The 21,714-nt window shown below is 44.4% G+C and overlaps 1 protein-coding gene across 1 annotated transcript in view; it reads right to left on the bottom strand.

Moving 5' to 3' along the window:
* Positions 1–425: 425 nt before the first annotated feature.
* LOC144094949 (glutamate-gated chloride channel-like) overlaps positions 426–21,714 on the bottom strand; it is a 44,557-nt gene continuing 23,268 nt past the window's right edge. Inside the window, exons 6-9 of the mRNA XM_077628816.1 lie at positions 16,937–17,019; positions 15,035–15,169; positions 13,300–13,715; positions 426–855 (exon numbers count right to left, since the gene is read on the bottom strand). Coding sequence (XP_077484942.1) covers positions 640–855; positions 13,300–13,715; positions 15,035–15,169; positions 16,937–17,019 — 850 coding nt within the window. The 3' untranslated portion in view covers positions 426–639. The remainder of the gene's footprint in view (positions 856–13,299; positions 13,716–15,034; positions 15,170–16,936; positions 17,020–21,714) is intronic.

Raw genomic sequence — 21,714 nt, 5'->3', positions numbered from 1 at the left:
CACCACACATCAGCGACAAAGTAGGAACACCGCGCTAAAGGCTTTCTCTTTACCACAGTTTAGGTCACAAAGTGCCACCCTGAATTTTTTAAAGGATGTACTTATAGATTGTTTAAAATACTGGCTTCCGTAAGAAACTTTATACTTAAAAAATCAACAAGTTCTTGATCATCCAAAAGTAACATGAGTAATAGTACCCCCAGCTCTTCAACCTGGCCGTGGTAGGCCTCCGTGCAATTCACGGCGTAAAAAAATTTCATGGTGAAAAAAAGTTCGCGAAGTCAGACCAAACAGCACTTTCCTACCGTTCCATTTCACGCTCTTCTGTTTGGAAGCCTTACCGTACATTTTCGCGCCTGAAAAAAGGTAGTGGGCTATTTGATTTTTTACGTCATTGTGAGCATGTCTCTTTACACGAATGATTTCAGGCTAACAACACATTTATTAAAACACCAAATGATCTCAGTTCCTAGATATACATCTCGCAATAGCATGCATATATAGTTGTAAAGTTAGTGCGAAGTTATAGTTTGACAGCCTACAGCTGCCAAACGCCCTGCGAGTGCTACTACACGGCGGAGTGCTGAACCTTCGCCCCAGGATACAGTCTGTACGCGGCAGTTGTAGAAAACGCAAGAGCTAGTCCTCCGGAACATCCAGTTCGACTACGTAGGTGCGGATGTAGATCACCACGAAGAGGAAAAACGCGGCTGGAAATAGAATGCGCGATACAAGGTCAAGCTTGTCGGCCGTTGTGCGCGGTGAACTCAGCCAATTCTGGACGGTGGTTTTCCAGTTTCCTTGACCCGTGTTCCGCAGTGGCCCGTTCGATGCGTTATCCTTCGTGTCCATCTCCTGCACACATAAACATAACCGAGAAGCAACACGGGTGTTAGCTTGTCATGCGAAACGCTTCCGTTTGCCACTTAAAGCAGTTCACACCTTTTAAGATGAAGGGGAAGGAGCAAGATAAGAAGGACAGCAAAATGTATGGCACAGCATGACCTATAAAACCACATTGTGAACAGTCAAGTTACGTGTCAGTGTGTGTGCGTCGCTGTGGATCCTGGTTACATCTCTGAGGCAGGACATTGCTGTAGCAGAGAAGGCGCGAGAAAATCTAGCAAGAAAAATCCTCACACTTTGTGTACTGCGAGTACTTTAACACGATAGCGTTAGAGTACGCGGTCTGTGGCAGGCCCCGAAATTTGAGAAGGAAATTCTGTTCGGCGGCAATCCTTGCGATTTGAGAACGAAACTGACGTCACATGGTATTGAAATTCATCACGACAGCAGAAAGACTACGGCTACAAGGTCGCAAAATGTCTTAAAAGAGAATTATGAGATGTAAGGTTGTAAAGAAAGTTAAATGGAGTGAAAATAAAATTAGGGTGGGATGGGAGGAACGCTACACTTAGGTCATCGAGGGAAATTTGATCGATTTCATTAAAGGAAGACCTTGTGTGTTCGTGGTTACGAGAAAAAAAGTTAAAAATAAAATGAAGAATAAAAAGAAATGAAAAGAACAAAATAACTTTAAAAATAGATTAAAAAAAACAGGAAAATAAACATCAGTGTCCATGGCTGCGAAGTGATATGCAAAACGAAGCCGAGGCGGCTGAAAAGATCCATTAACACTACTACGTAATAACTTTAGGGCGTATAATACCCTTATGGGGGCAAATTTTGAAAAGCGCGCGATTTATACACTAAAACCACCTGGGGTGCCTGCAGACTGGAGACGCTCTCTGCATTTCATTCTCTAAACACGTGAACACAAATTCAGTTTGTCAGCGCTTAAGGAAATCGCACACAAGCCTCAAGATCCCATGAACACGCACAAAAAATAATGCAGCCGTAGGGTCCACAGTTCTTCCTCTGCAACTTTTCTCCGTTATTTGTGCTTTGTGTTTCTCCGTGTTCAGGAACATGCAAAAATTTCTTATGATGCACGTTTGGCTAGATACACGCGCGGCTTAAAACATATTTAAATTTAATAAACAAAAGCTGTCTTGGTGTAGGGCCAAAAACTTCAGAGATATTCGGCCTCTAGAAACACGGAGCTCGTTAAAGCCCACAAGCTAGAGGCAAACAAGTGGGGCCAACCAACTGGCAACTATAACCAAGCTTTTTATTGAAGAATGCACAGCCATGATAAGAGTAGGAAAATTTCGATTAGACCCCATTTCATTGAAGGAATGGCACAACAGAAGGGTTGATTCTCTCCCCCTTGCTGTTTAGCATAGCACTAAGCCAACTGCCCCCTCCCCTCCCTCCTCACCTACCCCCCCCCCCCCCCTTAACAGGAGCCATAGTGGGAGCCATGGTGATATTACGCTCATGGCGATATTACGATCTGGGCCGCCAGCAGCTTCGATTGAGAAATAGAGAACCCGCTGCAAGAAGCAGTGACCGCCACTCAACAGTTATGCGCGAGAAGGAGGATCAGTGTGCATATTATAAGTAGTAACTATTCATCGCCAGAAAATGCCGGAAAAAACCAACTCGCCAGACGACATCATGTTAAAATTTGGGGGCTAAATCGTTAAAAGGGTAAGCAGAGTACGATTACCTGTCAGCACATACGAAAGAATATGAAGGCAGCATGCTAGAGCACATGCTACTTACGGAGCAATTCACTCAGATCATTCACCTGATCGTACGGGTTATCAGCAGCCCCCAGGGCCCCAAAAAGAGCTGAACTTTAAGGTATCATACAGGCTCTCATCATAAACCGCACCACATATTCCGCATTATATCAGCCACTTATGTACCAAGGCAGAGACAAAGCAGATGGGCACCTTAATGCGCGCAGCAGTGGAAATGGTGACAAGGATCTCTATATGTGCCTCAGCCAAAGAACAAATACAAAGAGGCCTACATAACACCACAACTAAATTAATTGAAGGCCAGGAAGTCAATCAGCTAGAACGACTGGTTTGTGGCTGTAGGGGTTTAATGTCCCAAAGCGACTCAGGCTATGAGAGACGTCTTAGTGAAGGGCTCCAGAAACATCAACCACCTGGGGTTCTTTAACGTGCGCTGACATCGTACAGTACACGGGCTCTAATATTTTGCCTCCATCAAAATTCGACCGCGGCGGCCACGTCTTTCGGGTCACACGCGTCTTTCAGGTCAGCAGCCACCGCGGCGGCTAGCTAGAACGACTCAAACGCACCCCGACATGAAGGCATGCCCTCTAACAAATAAGACACCCAGTGTCATAACTTTCCTCAAGCGAGCTAAACACCACACCAACAAAACCAGAGCATGCATTTCAGTTGCACTCGTACTTCGGAATTCTCATCCCGTACAACACGCCTGCAGGCGCGAAGCAAGGGCTAAGGCCCTGTGCCGAACATACCGCAACCAGCGTTGCATCCTTTACACGGGCGACGCTGACTACCTATTCACAAAGGCAAATGTAACAGAAGCAGCTGATCGAATTGACGAAGCGGTACCATCAGGCAGAGTACACACCGACAAAAGCTCGGAAGCTGTAGATTACGGAAACTTTTTTGACCATGTTGCATTGCCTTCTCGTAAAATAGTATGTTTACGGCATTACATTCCGTTGCGTCACACTCACGAGGAAACAAACTTGGCCTTGAATAGGTAGCGCGAAGATGCGGCAGAGTATATTTTCTAGACAGAACAAAAGGTATCATAAGGCAGCGAATAAGGCAGCGTCACGTTTGGGTTTTCTACGGCGGAATTTTAGCCATTTACCAAGTAACTTAAAAACACAGCTGTATTTCAGTTATGTACGCTCCATACTTGAATATGTATGTGTTTGCTGGGACCCACACACATCTGAGTGTGTACGAAAATTAGAGAAAGTTCAGAATAGGGCAGTTAGATTTGTTCTTGGTAATTATAATTGGCAAATTAGTATGACGGAAAGCAAACGAAAACTCAACTGGCAAGAGTTGAAGGACCGTAGAAGGTACATCAGATTGAAATTTTTCCATGAGATTTATTATTCATAAACTGGCATAAACCGCGAACAATATATCCAGGCACCTCATTATATATCAAAGCAACTGGACCACTGCTTGAAGGTCAGAGAATTTTCTTGCAAGGGTGACGTCTTGCGTTATTCTTTTTTTGTTAGAACTGTTCGGGACTGGAACGGTTTGCCATCGAGCATTGTATGTGTTACATCTAACGAAGCATTTTTCCATGCACTGCAATAATTGCTTTATACCTATAAATGAAGTCTGTACGCCCCTGCCGTAATGCCCTGCGGGGCGATGCAGGTAACTAATAAATAAATAAATAGATAAAATAAAAACGATTGCTGACTGAAAAAAGCAACACCACTAATATTGGAGGCTACCTTAGATTTCCGATTGGAAGTAGATGATAACGAGATAACAGCCACGGCACACCCCCCGTGCCAGGGGCGAATGAGCTGCATCAGCCGCGTCACCTACACTTCGTTTCATACATAAGGTACTACGCTGTGAAAGGTACGGAAGTAGTAAGCATAAAAAAATAATGTGAGAGGTGTTACTTCATGTTTGGTTTGTGGTCGAGTGTCTGGCAGACGAGAAGGCGACAGCGTGTCTGCAGTAGTAAGAGCACATTTATTCAAGCTCGTGACAAATGTATCACGTAGATAGACATGCAGGCCAAAAGTTTATTATCTGTCGCTCACGACAAGGAAAGCACTACTTTTTGATCGCGGATGTAGGCAGCGCAAACAACAGCGCTAGATTTGACAGCGTTTCACCTGATGTATGAAAAGGAGTATACGTTCTTTACCGCACAGAAAACGAAGCCGCCTTGGGCGCATCAACTGCGCTTGCCCTAGCGACGGGAATGCCCTGTTGGGCCTTTAGGGTACTTTAAACAAATAAATAATAGTTTTGCTACCTTGTTCGGGCCTCGTAAAGCATCACTCACTTGATTTGTATGGAAAAAATGTCCTTCCGCCTTCTCCCTACGCTGTGCTTTCCAAAAGCTGGGTTTTTTCCTTTCACTAAAACCGCACAAACTCTATCAGCACTCTCCTCTACCACGCGTGCTCACCTAGCACGCATCCTCCGGAAGGCTCTCTGCACTGAAACGTGATTGCTGTATGCTAAAAAATACTAGCTTTTCAGGCATCTCCTGAATATCATGACGTCTCCACTATGGTTACAGACTCCTCAGAACACCTAAATCATGAACGAAAGAACGCTCAAAAATTATCCATTCACTCGTAACTACTTCAGTTCTACGGCACTGTACACAGAACGAAAAGCACTCAATAGATACTGAGAAAAGCCGTAGTGGGAAAACAAAGCGGTAAAGGCAGTTTTTAGCACTTCGTGATTACTTCCCCACGCGTACGCAGACTCACAAGATATGGGGACAGATACTTCCGCATATTTAAAAATAAAATTTTCAATTTCACTCAAACGCTCCTTTTCATCCTCATTATGTGCGTTTATAGCTTTTCATTATGAAAATTCAAGGCCGCTGATTCAACCTTCCTGTTTCTTTCGAAGTGTGCCCCGAATAAAGAATACCTCTTTCTATTCAGCTACTGATTAAATCTCAAACTATTTTTCGGCGACAATGTAGCCTGATTCCCACAGATCTACTCTAATCACGTTTCAGCAGCTTGGAAAGGGAACGAAATTTGATGAAACGCTAAAGTTAATAGGTTTGCACATGTTAGTAATTCATTGTTACTCGGAAAATAAAAAAATTCAGAGCCACTTTGTTGACCTAAAGTGCGGTGAGGCGAAAGCCTTTAGCCCGGTGTTGATGCTTGTGTCACTAATGTGTGGTTAAGATGTGAATTAAGTACACAATTCTATGTGAATGTTAAATGCTGCCCACACTCGACGGCATTTGGGAGGCATCCATATGATTGGACGCCTTCCTGCAAAATCTTCAGCGTCCTAGACAAGAAGAACTGCATGTGCGTTGGCAGGAAGTAGCGTAGTTGTTAGCACGCTCAGCTGCGGAAAGGAAGGATGGTGGTTGGAACCTCATCGTGCACAAAGATTTTTTTCCATATGGAGTTGAAGAGTGTCACGGACGGACGGACACCGCGAGTATGAGCCATTAAAGGCGTCCGCCTTAAATTAGCGTGGAGGCACGATAGGACGAGGACAACACAAGCGCCTTATAGCACTTGTAGCGAATGTAGCGCTTGTCTTGTCACGTGTCTGGCTCTCCTCCTCTCGTGCTTTCGCGCTATTTTCAGAGTAGCGAAAACCTAAACAATTTGGGCAAACTCTGGCATCGTTTACATTAGGACTACGTTAAAATAAACGAAGAAAATGATCACTAATTTCTCCACTCTAGCATGGGAAACGGGCGTCTTTTACTATATAACACGATAATTGCTCAGCATCAATGAGTGTTTTTATACCATCATTATTTTAATCTATATTGATAATAAGGACTTAAGGGCCCTTTATGACACTTTAAGGGGGTGAGAACAAAATGTGATCACGGGTCAGGGCAAGTAACATGCGGAATTATAAACATAAACTAGAAACAGTGCTGCAGGAAGGACCGTAAATACAAGTAATGACTGCAATACGTCTGTTTTTTTATTCTCCTCTGAAGCGTTAGAACGCCGCAACGCTCGAAATTATCGCCGGATTGCGTTTCTACGTAGCATTCCAAGCATATTTTGTTATATGAGTTTGCGTTATTGTCTCAATTCAGCACTTATTCTCAACGTCAGCCTTAGGTACGCCCACCGCAAGACAATGGCCTCTCCTATTGGTCTCCAAATAACCCCGTCCGGCGCAAACTGCAGCTGCCCTTCCATGTAAAACCTTTCTAACTTCATCCCTCCACCTGACTCCCTGTTGACCCTGATGCTGTGGTTACTATTTCTTGGAATATTTGACGTAAGGAGCCATCTGAGTTCAACTGAGAATCAGCTCAACTCCATACACTGTGGTCTGTTGAAAAATTAATCGGTACTTTGCTGTTTAGAGACGATGGAGTGGCTCGTGTAAATCAACCCCAATTACGGAGTCAAATTTGTGCGATATCGGTGGGAATGCTTGCTTGTTTTACTTTTCTCCTGAGTTTGTGCTTGAGATAGTAGTCGCATTTAGAGAGAAGATTGCGTTTACGATACAGACACGGCAGCGAAGTTAGGTGGAGGGCGCACCACTGAAAACAGAGTACGCTCGCCAAGAAAGCCATCCAGCACCCAGATATTTTGTTTTGCCGTCGCCAATGGATCAATAAATAGTATTCCTGCTGTTGTGTTGGGGTTTACGACATATAGGCAAGTGAGGCCATCATGTTCCAAGCACGAGGCGTAGGAAAAGTTCTTTGTTGAATATTATAGAATTGGAAAGTTGTAAAGAGTCCCTCAAATGTTAATATTACCTTTGGAACCAATACGCAAATTTTAGAAATAGCTACTAGTAACAGCTTTACCTATGCTATGCTTGGCTGGGCAAGGTTGCTGAGGAACCCAACAATCGAAATAAAACCTCACCCTTCTTCTCAGGCTTGATAAAGTGGCTGAGGTGTATTAGAATTCATACAGACCAGCGGGTAAAATATTTAGTCTCTTGAGAAATATCGTTTCTTTAAGAAAGGTAAAGACAAATGATACATAAACAATTGCCTCAGTTCCTAAAAGCAGTGTAGGATGAGAAGGAATATGTTCGTTTTAAAACTGAGTAAAATACTTTTTCCTTAATTTATCCAGTTTCGTACAAGAGACGAAAATGTGATTAGTCGTACCTTCATCTCCGCATTCTTCGCAAAGAGGTTGGTCTTGTTTCGTCAGTAGGAAATTGTGTGTGAGGTGCGTGTGTAATATACGAACACGGCAAATAATCATTTCCTTAAAACGTTTCTTGTAGGTGCAGGACTTTCATTAACATTTAACTGGTTTTACATTGTGTAGTTTGTTATCTCCTTCGTTTTTTCATCTGAACAGGCATTTTACTCTTACATTACTATGAAACAACTTAATGCAATCTTTAAACGGCATATTTAGTTTTTTGATATGCTTGTCATGAGCTTGAGCAAAGCGGAAGTCTGCCCTCTCGTTCTCTTTTATTCCGACATGACTGGGGACCCAGCGAAATTTTATGCTTTTGTCCTTTAGGTGTGCCTATTATAATGTTGTGTATATCACCAAGTATAGTAATGACTGCATATCTAGAGGGGAGATCATAAGTAAACTTAGGAAGTCTGTGTAAATAATACTGTTTGTGAGGTAGTCCGTTAAATGGGTTCAATGGGTATACAGACGGCGTAATATTCGGCAGTGCAGATTGACACACTTTGTAGAAGCCTTAATATTTGATTGCAATACCCTTGTACCACTGCCCTTCCAACGTAAACATCTGTTTTTGAGCCATCTGCATAAAAAGCTGTGCAAGTACTGCATCTTTCTTCGAGTGCAAGAAATTCTTTTAGTATAAGTTGTGCAGTTTGCTTTTTGCGAAACAGTGTAAGAGTGACATCAGAGATTTCAGAGAAATTGTACCATGGCGGCAGTGGATTTCGTTTTCTAGCAATGGCAGGTAATGTGTCTAGTACGCCGAGATTTTGGCACATCTCTTCAAAATGCAGCAGCAGTGGCCTTATACTTTGCGGTTTGTTGTTAAACAGTATTCTGGATGGGCAACTTGTGACTATTTGGTGACAGATGTGTTTAGGTAGTGAACGAAATTTTAGAATGTATGAACACGTGAACATTGTTCTTGTGTCTGTAAGTAATGGTTCGTTCGTTTCTATATACAGACTGTTCACGGGCGACGTCCTGCGTGCACCATTTGAAAGAGGTCAGCCAAAATTATGTACCGGAACCAGTCGTTTAAGATACAATTGTCTCGCTGAGACATAATTTGTACATCCATAATCTAAGGTAGAGCGTATTACAGAGCGATAAATTCGTAGATGACATGTCCTTTCGGAACCCCAGTGTTTCCAGGAAATTACTTTGAGTATGTTCAGGGATCGAGAAGCTCTATTTTTCAACGCGTTCATTTGAGGCATGAAAGCGAGCTTTCAGTCAAATGTTATACCTAGAAATTTATGTTAATTTTCAGGGGTAACTCTATTTCGTTCAGGTCTAGGGTGGGATCTGTGTGTGTCTCGTTTGAGTGAAAAAACAATTGCCACCGATTTCAGTGGAAAAAACTAGAAACCATTTCTGTTTGCCCATGTTGCCAGTCTATTTACTTTTTGTTGTATTTGTCTTTCACTTGTTGATACATTACAGGATGTGCAATCTAGTTAAAGGTCGTCTACATAGACTTAGTACATAATGGACCTGGGGATTATTTCTCTAAGAAAGTTGATTTTTACAACAAAGAGAGTTGTGCTTAAGCAAAGTACATTCCTCAGGTACTCCATTTTCCTGGATGAAATTCTTCGAAAGGGTTGTACATAGGCTAACATGAAATGAATGGTTGGCTAAGAAGTCTTTTAAGATATTCAACATTCTGCCTCGTATGCCAAGCTTGGCAAGGTGATGAAGATGCCCGAACCTACAGGCCGTGTCGTACGCCCTCTCGAAATAAAAAAAAAACACAGCAAGACAGTGTTGTTTATAAAGAAAAGCTTCTCGGACAGTATTTTCATTCAAACTAGGTGATCTGTAGTGGAGCATCTCTTTTGAAAACCGCACTGGTGGCTGTCAGGAATTTCAAAAGATTTAAGGACAAAAGTTAGTCCAGTATTTAGGAGACTTTCAAAGGATTTGGCTAGGCAACTCTTAACGGCCATGGGTCTATAACTGATAGGACATGTTGCTGGCTTCCCGTGTTTAAGAAATGGTACAAAATTAGCTTTCTTCCAGGTTTCGGGTATTTTCCCCGATACCCATACTTCATTAAGGAATCTTAAAAGTACCTCTACGGCAGGCTGGGAAAGATTGACCAGCATTTCGTAGTCTATTTGTTCAGGTCCTGGAGCAGTTTTTTTGCCGGCAGACAGCACTCTAGTGATTTCCTGGATGATAATTAATCCATTGTAGTATTCGTTAGCCCCTCCACTTGTTGGGACTCTGTTTCTCGGCTATATATCTGTATTTTAGAATTGACTGGGTGGAATGTGACGAACTAGAGACTGCAGCGAATTCTTCGCCCAAAATGTCTGCCGGTTCCTTCACGCTTGTTTGCGTGCCAGGTGTCATTAAAAAGGAACTGCGAATAATGAGAAACTGCCTTTTAATTTTCTCACCTGCTTCCACATTTTTTTATGTGGTATAGCTGTTTATGGAGGAGACATAAGCTTGCCATGATGTTTTCTCGGCCATGCGCCAAATAGTCCGCGCTGGTGCTCTCGTCTTTTTGAAAAAAAAGAAATTAAGTTCTTTTGTGTTGGATATCTCGAAAGACTCCCCAGGCTTTGTTCTGTTGTTTCCTTGCCTCCTTAAATTCTCGTGAGTACCACACCTCGTGGTTCTGGCGCACCACTCCTTTGGATTTTGGGATTGATACATGTGCAGCAGAAAGAATGCATGTTGCGAACCTTCCAATAATCCAATCTATGCTATAGTTTTATAAAAGTATATCCTCTTAACTGGCTTTTTTGTAAAAAATGCCCATTCAGGTAAATGTAGTTTCTAATGCCGTGGTTTTGTGGAAATACCAGTTGGCGAGGATCAAATACTTATTATAGGGAGATGATCACTTCCAGATGGATCGTCTAAAACGCTCCAGTTAAAATCGCTAGAAACAGACAGTGAATTAAAAGGAAAAAGTAAAACACTCATTTTCTTTGACGCTGTGGAACAGAATGTGGGTTCACCCGAGTTTAGTAGACAAACATGAGTGCACTGAACAAAAACCTCTATAAGCTGCCCTCTAGCGACCCCATAAAGAAGAATGTGCATTAAAGTCTCCAATTAACAGCTATGACTCTGGTAGCTGTTCTAAAAGGACCTCTATGTCATGTAGTGTTACCTTCAGATGTGGCTCAATATATGCAGAGCACACAGTAATGATTTTATGTACAAGGAGAGTGGCTGCTACAGCCTCAAGTCTTGTCTTTAGTGTAAGCTTACTAGCCGGTACACCGTTTTTTACTATGATGGCTACACCTCCTGACGGCCTGCTCACCTGCTCTCGGTCGCTACAGGAAAGAGTATAATTCTTGACAAAATTACCTTTTTACCTAAGTCTGTCTATTGCAGACATAACGCGACTAGAGCGTGTGCTCCTAGGATAGCTTTTATGTTACCGTAGTAAATTTAGTCCTCTACAGTTGCACTGAATTAAGAAAGCCGTATTAATATTGTGCTTCTGTGTAGTTAAAAACTAGATCAAGTAGTTTATGACCACGTGACTCGGGGCCTGTCTCTTTTTTATCGATCTAGAGATCTCTGCCGACCGTCTGATGTGGATGGCACGGGGCTGCCCTGGGTCGTGTCCATCGCCTCTGCAGTGACGCTGGACGACCGTGCAGAGGGAACATACATGATAGAGTTAGACCTCAACCTGTGGGAAGAGGAGCTCACTGCGAGTGGCCTGGGCAGGTGCCGAAGCCTGGTGTGGTGTACGTGCCGCGCCTACGCACCACATCGGCGAAGTGTGTTTTTGCGTTGAAATAAAATTTGTTTACCGCAGTGCATCGCATCCTTGCTTCTTTGAAAGAAAAGATTTCAGTAGTTTTCAGTGTAATAATTATTTTTCTTTCTTACAGGACAGACACGACCTGAGGTATGCAGCATGGTCTCCTTAACGGCTTGAGCAGCGTGGCGCGCCTTAGTATTCATCAGAAGAGTGATCTTTCGAAGCGCATTTCGTGCAAATTTTGTGACCATAGAAACTCTCTAAACCATGGCTGAACCTCTGGTAGTTAAAGCATTGTCGAGGATTAAGAATGTCGGGTCTCACATTTATTTTCAAATAATCCTCTTCAATTCAATCAGGAAGAGTACTTTGGGCAAATGTGAACTCTATATGTTTCGTTGGATTTCTTTTCATATTTTTATTCTGTGAACATCAACGTCGTTTTGTTCAGCAAGCCCTTCTCTGATGTCTTGTTCAGCGAGGTGGAGGAAATCATTTTCTCAAATTACCGCACGGATTGCGTTGAGGGAACGATGGGCAGTGATGGAGACAGGTATGTCGTCCATGGACACGCTGTTGGAAAGTTTTGATTGTTGGACGTTATCTCGAAGTTCGAGCGAGATGTCTCCACCAGCTCTATTTGTAATCTTGCAGCCTAGGCCGGAGGCACTTGTCAGGCATTTTTCGACAATGAATGGGGGGATTATTGGGGCGGATTTCTCGGTTTTTTCCTATGTATTATATGAAATTTAGGGAAGCTTTGCTTTTTTTTCTGCACAAACTTTTCACTTTCATTGGTCTGCCCTCTCATAAGAGGGTGATCAGTTGATAAAAGAGAGTTAGCATAAACTAAGCGTATTTTTCGGCAATGGTGCGAGACACCCACCTTGGAGCCTAACTTGAGGAGGGGACAGGAACTTGCAAGCAAGTACTGCCCACGGCAGCTGTACACCCCAGCTATAACCAAATATGACGCAACTCAGATTGGTTGGTCACACAAGATTAGCGCTAGCCGCCAGAAAAAAAAGGAAAATGCAAGAAGTAAATAGAATACAGGAGAGTTGTGAGAAAGAAAATACGAAAGTGAAAGACGGAAGGGAGGTCAGGAAAAGGTGACTGCCGATTTCCACTGGTCGGGTCAGACCGGAGGTGCCGTCTACAGCAAGCTGCGGCAAAAGTGGTGTGTTGCCTCTGCCGAGGGGCCTTAAAGGTCCAAACGCTCGGCATCGGCTCAACCGCCAGGGATCCCCTTTTCCCCGGACACGGCGATGCCCCACACGGATAAGTGCGGGTGCTAGGGTGCGTGGTGGCGCACTGTTCACCATCATCGCCCTGCGGCGATGTCCCTGCGGATGCTCAGGGACCCGTGGTGACGCAACGCACCAACGTCTGCATGAAGCAGATGAACCTGCGGGAGAGTATTCCTGTATTCCCTTGTGCGACAGGATGAGGTCACCAGTACAAAACGGCCTATTTTGGCACACGCACTGACGTCCCACAGCAGCAGTGTCATTCCCCAATAAATCAGGGCTAAGTGAGACTGAAACAACAGCTACATAACTTTCCCGGGTACCTAATTTGAAGCATATGTAATCTTCAATGCTCGTTCATTTCATGCCGACTTACTTTCCGCAAATACGCTAGAAGAGTGGCACTCTACGCTGTGAACAAAAGTGAATAAAAAGAGAGTAAGTTGTCCTCTAGCGCGCTTCCTTTCACAAAACGGAGTGCGCTAGAGGACCACTTACTCTCTTTTTACTCCCACATAGGTGCATTCGTGCGATAGTGCACTCACCAGCAACTCCAGATGCTCCGCTTTTCCGAAGCATTCATCGTTGACTGTTGCCGTCTCCTGAGCAGCTGCCTTCCCAGCACCGCTTGGACTGCGGCCAGCGAGCAGCGCGACGAGTCCCAAGTCTATCCACACGGCCAGCACGAAGGCGAGGGTGACCCCTGTCCACACGTCCACCGCCTTGGTGTAGGCCGTCTGCGGGAACTCCGAATGCCGGAGCCTGGACAGGGTTGAGCCCATAGCGACGAGCACCAGTGCGGGAACGACTAGGCGCGTTCGCTTGGCAGCACCGGTGTTGTCCAACCAGAGCGGCATCCAGGAGAGAACCACGTACATGGCGCACGGAATGAACACCAGAACGTCGAGGCTACGCGTGAGGCGCCGGAACCAGAAGTCCGCCCGAAGGCAGGAGTAGTCGCCTGCAAGGACATTTTGTGAAGGAGCGTGGGCAATCATGTTATGCAGTTTGACGAGAAATAAGTAGTTAAGACCGGTGCATGGAAAACGGCCTAATGACCTTTTTCAACATACAGACTAGAAAGACCGCTAAAATAGCACTCTACGTACTAACTGCTCATGAAACCTAGACAAAAGGAAATAGTGAAGAGACCAAAAATTGGGATTACTGGCGCTTCACTTCATACCGTGAACAGATGACAGCTTTAACACGTGCCGAAGCTCACTCACAGGAAAAAATTATAAAAGACGGCGGAAATCAGAACGGGTAATATCAGGAGCGTTAATACTGTTTATACAATAATCTAACTGGGGTAAGAAAGTATTGAAGAGCTTTTTACCAAGTACCAACGTCCACCTGAGTGGTTATCAATTCACATTTTCTCATAGCGGCGGCTCTATCAGGCACATCTTTTCTACATAACAAACGTTAATATATGAAGGGAAGCGAAATGTTACCGAAACCAGGTAGCATAGGGGAATGATTTTTTTTTCTTATACAGCCACCGAAACCATGTACCTTGGGGGAATGTTTCTGTTATTTTATATAGAAAAAGAAAAAACATTGCCGTGTTGCTACTCTGTTTCGGTAACAGTTGGCTTCCTCCATATATATCTCATAACAAGCCTAGCATTTCACTTCCCTTGTGTGCTCAGTAATGACAATAATGGTAGTTAGGGATAGCAAAGACAGTAATTGAGATATAATTGATTCACTCACAATAAATCTGGATGTCCAAATTTTGAACGATTAAAAGCAACATATCTGTGCCGTATTATAGGAATAACTTCAGGCTTCATTTTTTCTTATCTCATGCAATAAAGGCTTTATTCTTTTATTCATCCGAAATAAGCTTAATGGAAGCAAAAAGCTACAGTATGATCACCATTAACAATTTATTTCTGACACCGACTGTAATAAGTCATTGCAGCGGGCACGACATACGAACCCCACACAGTACATATTATTCTCGCGTGCATAATTATTTTAGGGCACATCGATGCATGAACGCTTTTTAAAATGCGAAGTAGCATGAATTCGCAAATGTAAGTAACCATACTAGAAACAAAAAAAATATTGCTAGGAATTCAGCACAACTGCTTTCTGTTCTATTTTCTACCACCACGTGGAACATGGCTTCAACATTAAAAAGTAACGCACTGGCATCATCCGCGCAAGAAAGAACAATACTGATTTCCCACTGAAGCACATTGACCACTAGGCCTAGCGGCACAGGCTCGGCACTGTTCGCAATTCCTGGTAGCATTCTGATCTACGTACCTGTGTTCGTACGACTCGTGCAGCTTCCCTGTATGAACCCAGTAATCTTGTAATCCCTGAGCGCGACGCTCTTGTCAATCATCACGGCATTGTGTTGCTTGTAGGCGAAAATAATGTCATCCGTGGTATACCCGTCTGGATCGAAAGAACACATTCTCAGGACTCAGTGGTCTCCCGGCAACAATTGTAGTAAAAAGAAATTAAGTGTACAGTTGTCCGTGCCGCTTAATTTTAAAAAATTCCAAGTCTCTCGGATTTATCAAATTCTATACCAGCGTGGAGCCCATTCCGTCCTTATTAGAGTTACTAGCGAGTGACCATCAGCGGGTCTCTTGTACTTAAAGAGGAGGGAGACTGAATTATTGGTACAACGGAGGGAAATACGATAGATGGAAGCGACGTTTAATGGCCAATGAGAGGCAGGAAAACGAAGCGCAATTTAGCTGCCGGTGGAATTGGAGCTAGGGCTATAATTGTGCAGCCATTTGGTTCGGACGAAATGAAACTGCTTACGATGGCTGTTCGACGGCACTGGCGCCAACTCCGCTTCTCTCATGACTTATGACAGCAAGCCGTATTCTATAAGACGTCTCCCAAGTTCTCAGTTAGGCACAGTGCTTGCGTCTCGGTTTTCCTCCTTTGTGCGCTTACAAGTACCCCAATAATTTTTCAACCTAAATAAATTAGAGCGTTCGTGGGACGTACATCCTTTGAAATAAGTTTTCTGCGTCTAAGCGAAGTTTAACGCACTGCAAGCGCCAAAATTCACACCATCTTTGAAGGTCGCTTGGCGTTTTTAAAAGGCATTCTGCCTATGACGTCATCTCTTCATTACTGGTATCGTAAACGTTACGCTCTGTTTTAGGCCTTGGCTTGATCTCAAAGTGCAATTAAAGTTCAGGTTCATCTGTGTCTCGCTTTTTCGAGGTACACGTTGATTTGAGTTATCACGCGTAGCAGACAGCCTCTTGATAAAGATATGCACTGAATACAGATGGATAAACAGAGGTACTAGCTTTATAACAAAATTTAGACAACGATACGGTAAACATATAAAAAAACTAAGAGAATACCAAAGCAGACGCAACACTTTTGCTCAGATACTGAAGTCGACACAATGCCTAACTGTAGAGCTAACTGCTCGCATTAACCACTTCCCGATAACCTAGGCCCTTCTACTACCCTCAACCAAGCATGACCATGAAACGAATAGCTGCACATGGCCTCCTGCTCAATAACCCCGCGCGTCTGTTCGTTGCCCTTGCGCAAATATTATCATTAAGCCTCAAAATTGCTATTGGCTCGCGACCGCACCCACTTTCGAGTAAGTTCAAAAAATGTCTCCATTGTATTCTCCAGCGGACGCGCCCAAAACGACTGGCGTTAACGAGAGCCGCCAAATACCCTTGTTGTACGTGCCGGTATACACTCACCTGCGGTTGTAGCGAATAACGGTTTACCACTTGAAGAACAACCTAAATGACCTGGTGATCGCCAGAGCAATGTTGCATTGGCTACACCTTAGTTGCTTGTTGTTCTTCAAAGGTAATTCTGTGCGAAAAATGAGCGTTGCTGAAGCCACCCAGCTCAGGCGCCTATCGCACACTTTTTTGGTACACCTGCCATGAAGGCGTAGTGTGGGTTCATTGTATGCTATTGGAAATCATGTAAGGTATTTTCGTGCAGGTGCCGGTGAACGCAGTCGTACGCACACGTGCAACCTCCCTACACAGACGCCGCCATATTCTTGGTTATTAAATCAAACCCAGGACACGTATGCCTCACGTATCCGTGCTCTGGACAGAAGAAAAAGCTACTTCTGTTACCAAAATAAGAATCAAGACAACCAAAGTCGTAAAAACTGGGAATAAATCTTGGAGTAAAGGCATAGATAATGCGTACAGCTTGGAATGATGATCGCGCAGCTCTGGGAGTCGAAGGGATACTTCTTCAGATTCATGAGGCAAGACAGCGTCAACGTTAACCTGAAAATGAAGCAGAAATGCCGAAATTGCCAGAACATTATGGAGGTATCTCTTCTCTGTTGAACACTTTTCTATCCTTTTTCATTTTCTGCAGTGCTCTATACTCTACTGTTCGCCAAATATCAGAAATTTTACATAAAGAGATAATAAAGGACGCGACATCGATGCCAAGCTTCGGCATTCAAATTAACTAAAGTATACATAAATGACTACAGCTCATTTGCTCTAAGTTTTTCTACTCCCCAGATATTCTATTAAACTGGAATATCTGCTTACGGCACAGAAAACGTCATGACCGCACCACGCCGGCTTTGGTGACATTTTGCTTTTGCAGCTCATCATTCATATTAACAAATTTTACACATTATTATAGTCGCTAACCTAGGTCAGATATCTGCAATACAAATCTCTCATCCGAGATCAAGGTCTTAGCGCGTCAGCCGAAAAGTGCGCTACAGTGGCATTTAGGCGAAAACGTATTGCTCAATAACAGCCAACTATCGACGGTCATGCCATTGCTTATCGTGCTTCTCATCATTTTTTGGGAATTATCATATACCGGAATCTATCATGGAGCCCGCATTTCAGCTTTGTAAAGAAAGATGTAATCTCTGTCACACATGCTCATATTTCTTGGCTGAAAATCATGGAGTTCATCGACTCAGCCAATGCTGCAGCTGTACAGAACACTGTTTTTGTAAATTCTTGGGGTATAGTACACCAGTGCTTTCGAACACATGCAAGACGAATTTGCATGCCTTCCTACGGCCGGTCTCGAGGTGGGCGCGCGAGCTCTTTCATACGGCCTTCGCATTCGCTGCAGAAGCAATGCGAGTTTTTCTCCGGGAGTTACGCCGCCCGCCGCCGCTAGAAGCGCGACCACCCCACCGCTCGCTCCCCGCCTGCATCTGCGGCGGCGGGTGGCTTTTGACTGGTTTTGTGCTGTGGTCCGCTGCTTCATGGTGAGCGCAGCACCGAAGTCAAAGAAAACAAAATCCAGATGCTTAAGCTGCGTATCGGCAACAAAGTCCACATGTGCACAGATTCTTCGTCACAAACTTTGCTCGATGAAAACATTCAAAATGAAGAATATTTCTCCCATTCCTCAAAACTATGTCCAGCATTGCTGGTTTTCAATCCAGAACGAAATACTGTGATCACTTTCTCTCTTATATATCATGGTCCGTGATTAAATGACAAGTTAGTGCTAAGAGGAAGATAATGAAAACTCAGAGAACGAACGTTTTGTGCTCGTCCCATAAAAATGTACTATATCGGGGGAAAACATTTCTACGACGCTTGAGCCATAAATTCGATAGCGCCGTAGCTGGTGGCTTGAGACGATACTTGAGTCGTTGAACTGTCAAATAAATTGCAAGATTGCTGGTAGGTGCATATAGTACTTAATTACGCCGATATCGCTTTTCGCAAGTCCTGAATGAACTTATTTTCACCCTTTTATACGTCACAACTTCCTTAAACGAGAGGCCTGTATTGATATCTCAAAAGAATGCTAATTACTAATGTGCGAGCAAGTGTCAAGAAGCATTGTAATGAATTTTTATCTGCTCAAAGCCAATGGCACGCGGCCTTTCTGCTTTTGTTGTCAAACAAGAAGCCACCAGATCCCTCTGGAATGTCTGTAGCCGCGTGGAAGTCTCCATTCATATTCAAAATGGTCGTAAGCGCATTAGGCGTCTAATGTTTCAAGTTCCTGGTCACCTTTAAATTGTGCAAGGCCGAGAGCGACCGTCATTCTGACCTTCGTTGACCGAGTACTTGTTTAATCGCTGCGCCGCTGAACTGCATGCTTTATGTTTGAGTACACGAGTTAGCCCCAATAAACAATTTTCTTGTTGGACGCAAGCTTCCTTGTCGTCAGTCTGGCCTGACTAACATTAATAGAACATACAGAACCAAACAGTACAAGCTGCGCTTGCGGCCACAGATATTGAAATGTACTGAGTATTGCAATTTCAGAAAGTATGTATGTCCAATAAGTGACTTCAGCTACCATAAAGAGCGCCAGTTTTTGTTCTCCACGTATATTCAACCTGCGGCGTGTCCTGAAACTTCCTAGAATATTTGGTTTAAATATCATTGTAAAAGACATCAGATTATGGACTTGAATGCCGAATACCCTCTATTTTCTTAAATTCAGGGAATTTTACTAACATGTAAGTACTGCAAATCTTCAATTTCTGTTCCTTACATTATAAGCTAAGCCAGCTGGTATAACGCGCATTGCTGTGATGTTTAGTGGAGCTCCGTTAAGTTGCGGAAAACTTCTTTTTGTGGTGCGACTTTGTTTACTGAATGACGTGAGGAAAGTTCATGTTCACGGGAGGTTTATCGAAAGCAAGGACGAGGCTACAGATATGCAGGAGGATAATGCAAAGCTCGTAGCCATCGCCTCCCAGATAAGTTTGCTCGCTCGTAAAGGCCGATTTTATTACGACAGAGCCCAGTGCCTCATTTTGCGTTGCTGGCAGTTAGTTCATGCTTGCAGTTACTGTAAACAAATGACTTAATTTTCGCATTGTCGTGTGGTGGGATGGGCGGTCGTGAGACACCGCCAAACTTCAAAATGCCTTTCCAAGAGGAAATCTTGGACGTCGCGTGCGTGCCGCGTGCTCTGCTCCAGCAGCCAGGGTTGGGCTCCGTCTATAACCGTTCCTTTCGCGAATGACATGACGCGTTTTCCTGGGTAGCACCAGGAATTCTTGCTAATGCCGCGGTTGTGCAAACTTAAAACAGCTGCGCTTGAAATTTCAGTAGCTATATTTGCTCTGCAGAATCCTTTACTCTTTGAAACTCGCCATCCAAGTATTACATGCCGCATATCATTCTACACACTCCTAAATAGCCTGCCGGAAGCCGTACTATAGAAGCTGAAAGCCTTGCTTTTTAGCCAAATATAAGGGTAGAACCTGTTGACGTTTGTGCTCGAAGCATACGTTCGACCATACACAGTCCGGCTCAAGGAGTGAGCGTGCAAACGTTAATCCGTTATTTCAGATTTCGCCCATGCGAAAGGGGCTTACTACGCGGTTTTTGCGTAAAGCGTAAAGGGCGAAATATAAAGGCTTGACAGTTACCACTGACGCGGGCCGAAATGGGAGCGAGCGCGCGTTCTCCTTCGGAGTGAACGGCGGTCGCAGCGGCGGAGCGGTGTGGCAGTGGCGACCCCACCTAGGTGCGGCGGGAGGCGGAAACAGATCCCATTCTAAGGCCTTAAGAAAAGCGCGCGCTCCCCTTGAGACCGGCCGTGGCCTTCCCGACTCTAAAAGGTCAGGCACTTCGCACATGCTTGGGTCTCCCTAGCAGTGCATCAATAATTGCTACCATTGCTATTACGCAAGAATAAAGTCACTTTCGACGTATATAAACCTCGACACCCTGAGAACCCGCATACGTCATCTAACAAGGATTCTCTAGCATCGCATTATATCTGTGGCGGTCAAAAAGACCACACGCAGCGATTTCAAATGTAGTAGTAGCCCACCAGTCGTCCATCCCACCACAGTTCACCCCGGCGGCGCGGCCTTCCTTTCTGCTGTGGTGTCTGCGGTGTCTGTGCAGCTTACAATTCCAGGCATAGCGAAAAAAGCAACTTATCGACGCCGGCCATAAAACAGTTGAAAATATACCTACTGCATACCGAATATAGTGGCCGCTCTCATGTGCATACAGATGGTTCAGTTTCAGCTACAAGTTCAACTTGAGACAAGCCAGTATTAACCAGATAACTTCGCATCGGACAGCCTCCACCGGATCAGAATTGGCCGTTCTTCATTCGGCTGTGCAGTAAATCGGTGCGCAAACACCCCACAAATAGGCTCTGTTCTGCGAACTCAAAAGTAGCTAACAAAGTCTTAATTCTGCTTTACATCATGACGATCACGACCAACTCGTATCTGAATTAAGATATCGTCAACACCAGACACAGGAAGATGGTCATGATATCGTCTTCCAGTGGATACCAGGACACTGTGGAATTCTCGGAAACGACAAAGCTGACGCTGCAGCTCGATCGGCTCGCGGTAGAGCTATCATTGTCCGGATACCCCTGACAAGAGCCGACGTAGCAAGACATCTGTGAATGCTTGGCCGAAATGAGATTTTAGCGTCTTCTCCTGGAAACTCCGCATGCCGCCTGCACCGCATCGACTCCTTATTTCAACTCGAGCCTCCGTATTGCCTGTCCCGCTGCGATGCTGCGCTGTTGTGTCGCCTGTGGCTGGGAGTGGCAGTTATAAATGCGTACTCTCACTTAATCGCAATGGAAGACCTTGCTGCATGGGAGAACTGCGGATGCGACGAAACAACAGAGCACATTCTATGTAACTGCCCTTGGTTCCAGCGTCAGCATGTCCTCCTGGCGGCAACTCTCCACCGCTTAGATCATCGGCCCCTTAGTAAAGCCAAGATTCTGGGTTCTTGCACTAAACCTTCATCGTAGAGAACAGCTGTGAACACGCTTTTCAAGTTCTTGAAGGACTCAGGACTCAGTGCAAGGTTTTGAACTATACGTGTGTCCCCGGTGCACCCTGTAAGTAACGGCCAACGGACACGTGAAAAAGTGATCTTCCTTTGCTCTATCTCCTTTCTATCTCTCCATCCGTTTCCCTTCCGACGTCTAGGGTAGCATACTAGGCGTCTTCTAGTTAACGTCCCTGCCTCTTCGTTCGCGTT

The sequence above is a fragment of the Amblyomma americanum genome, chromosome 6 (assembly GCF_052857255.1).
Source record: "Amblyomma americanum isolate KBUSLIRL-KWMA chromosome 6, ASM5285725v1, whole genome shotgun sequence".
Taxonomy (NCBI): domain Eukaryota; kingdom Metazoa; phylum Arthropoda; class Arachnida; order Ixodida; family Ixodidae; genus Amblyomma; species Amblyomma americanum.
Note: the sequence above shows the minus strand (reverse complement) of the source record. Positions and strands in the feature narration are given on the sequence as shown.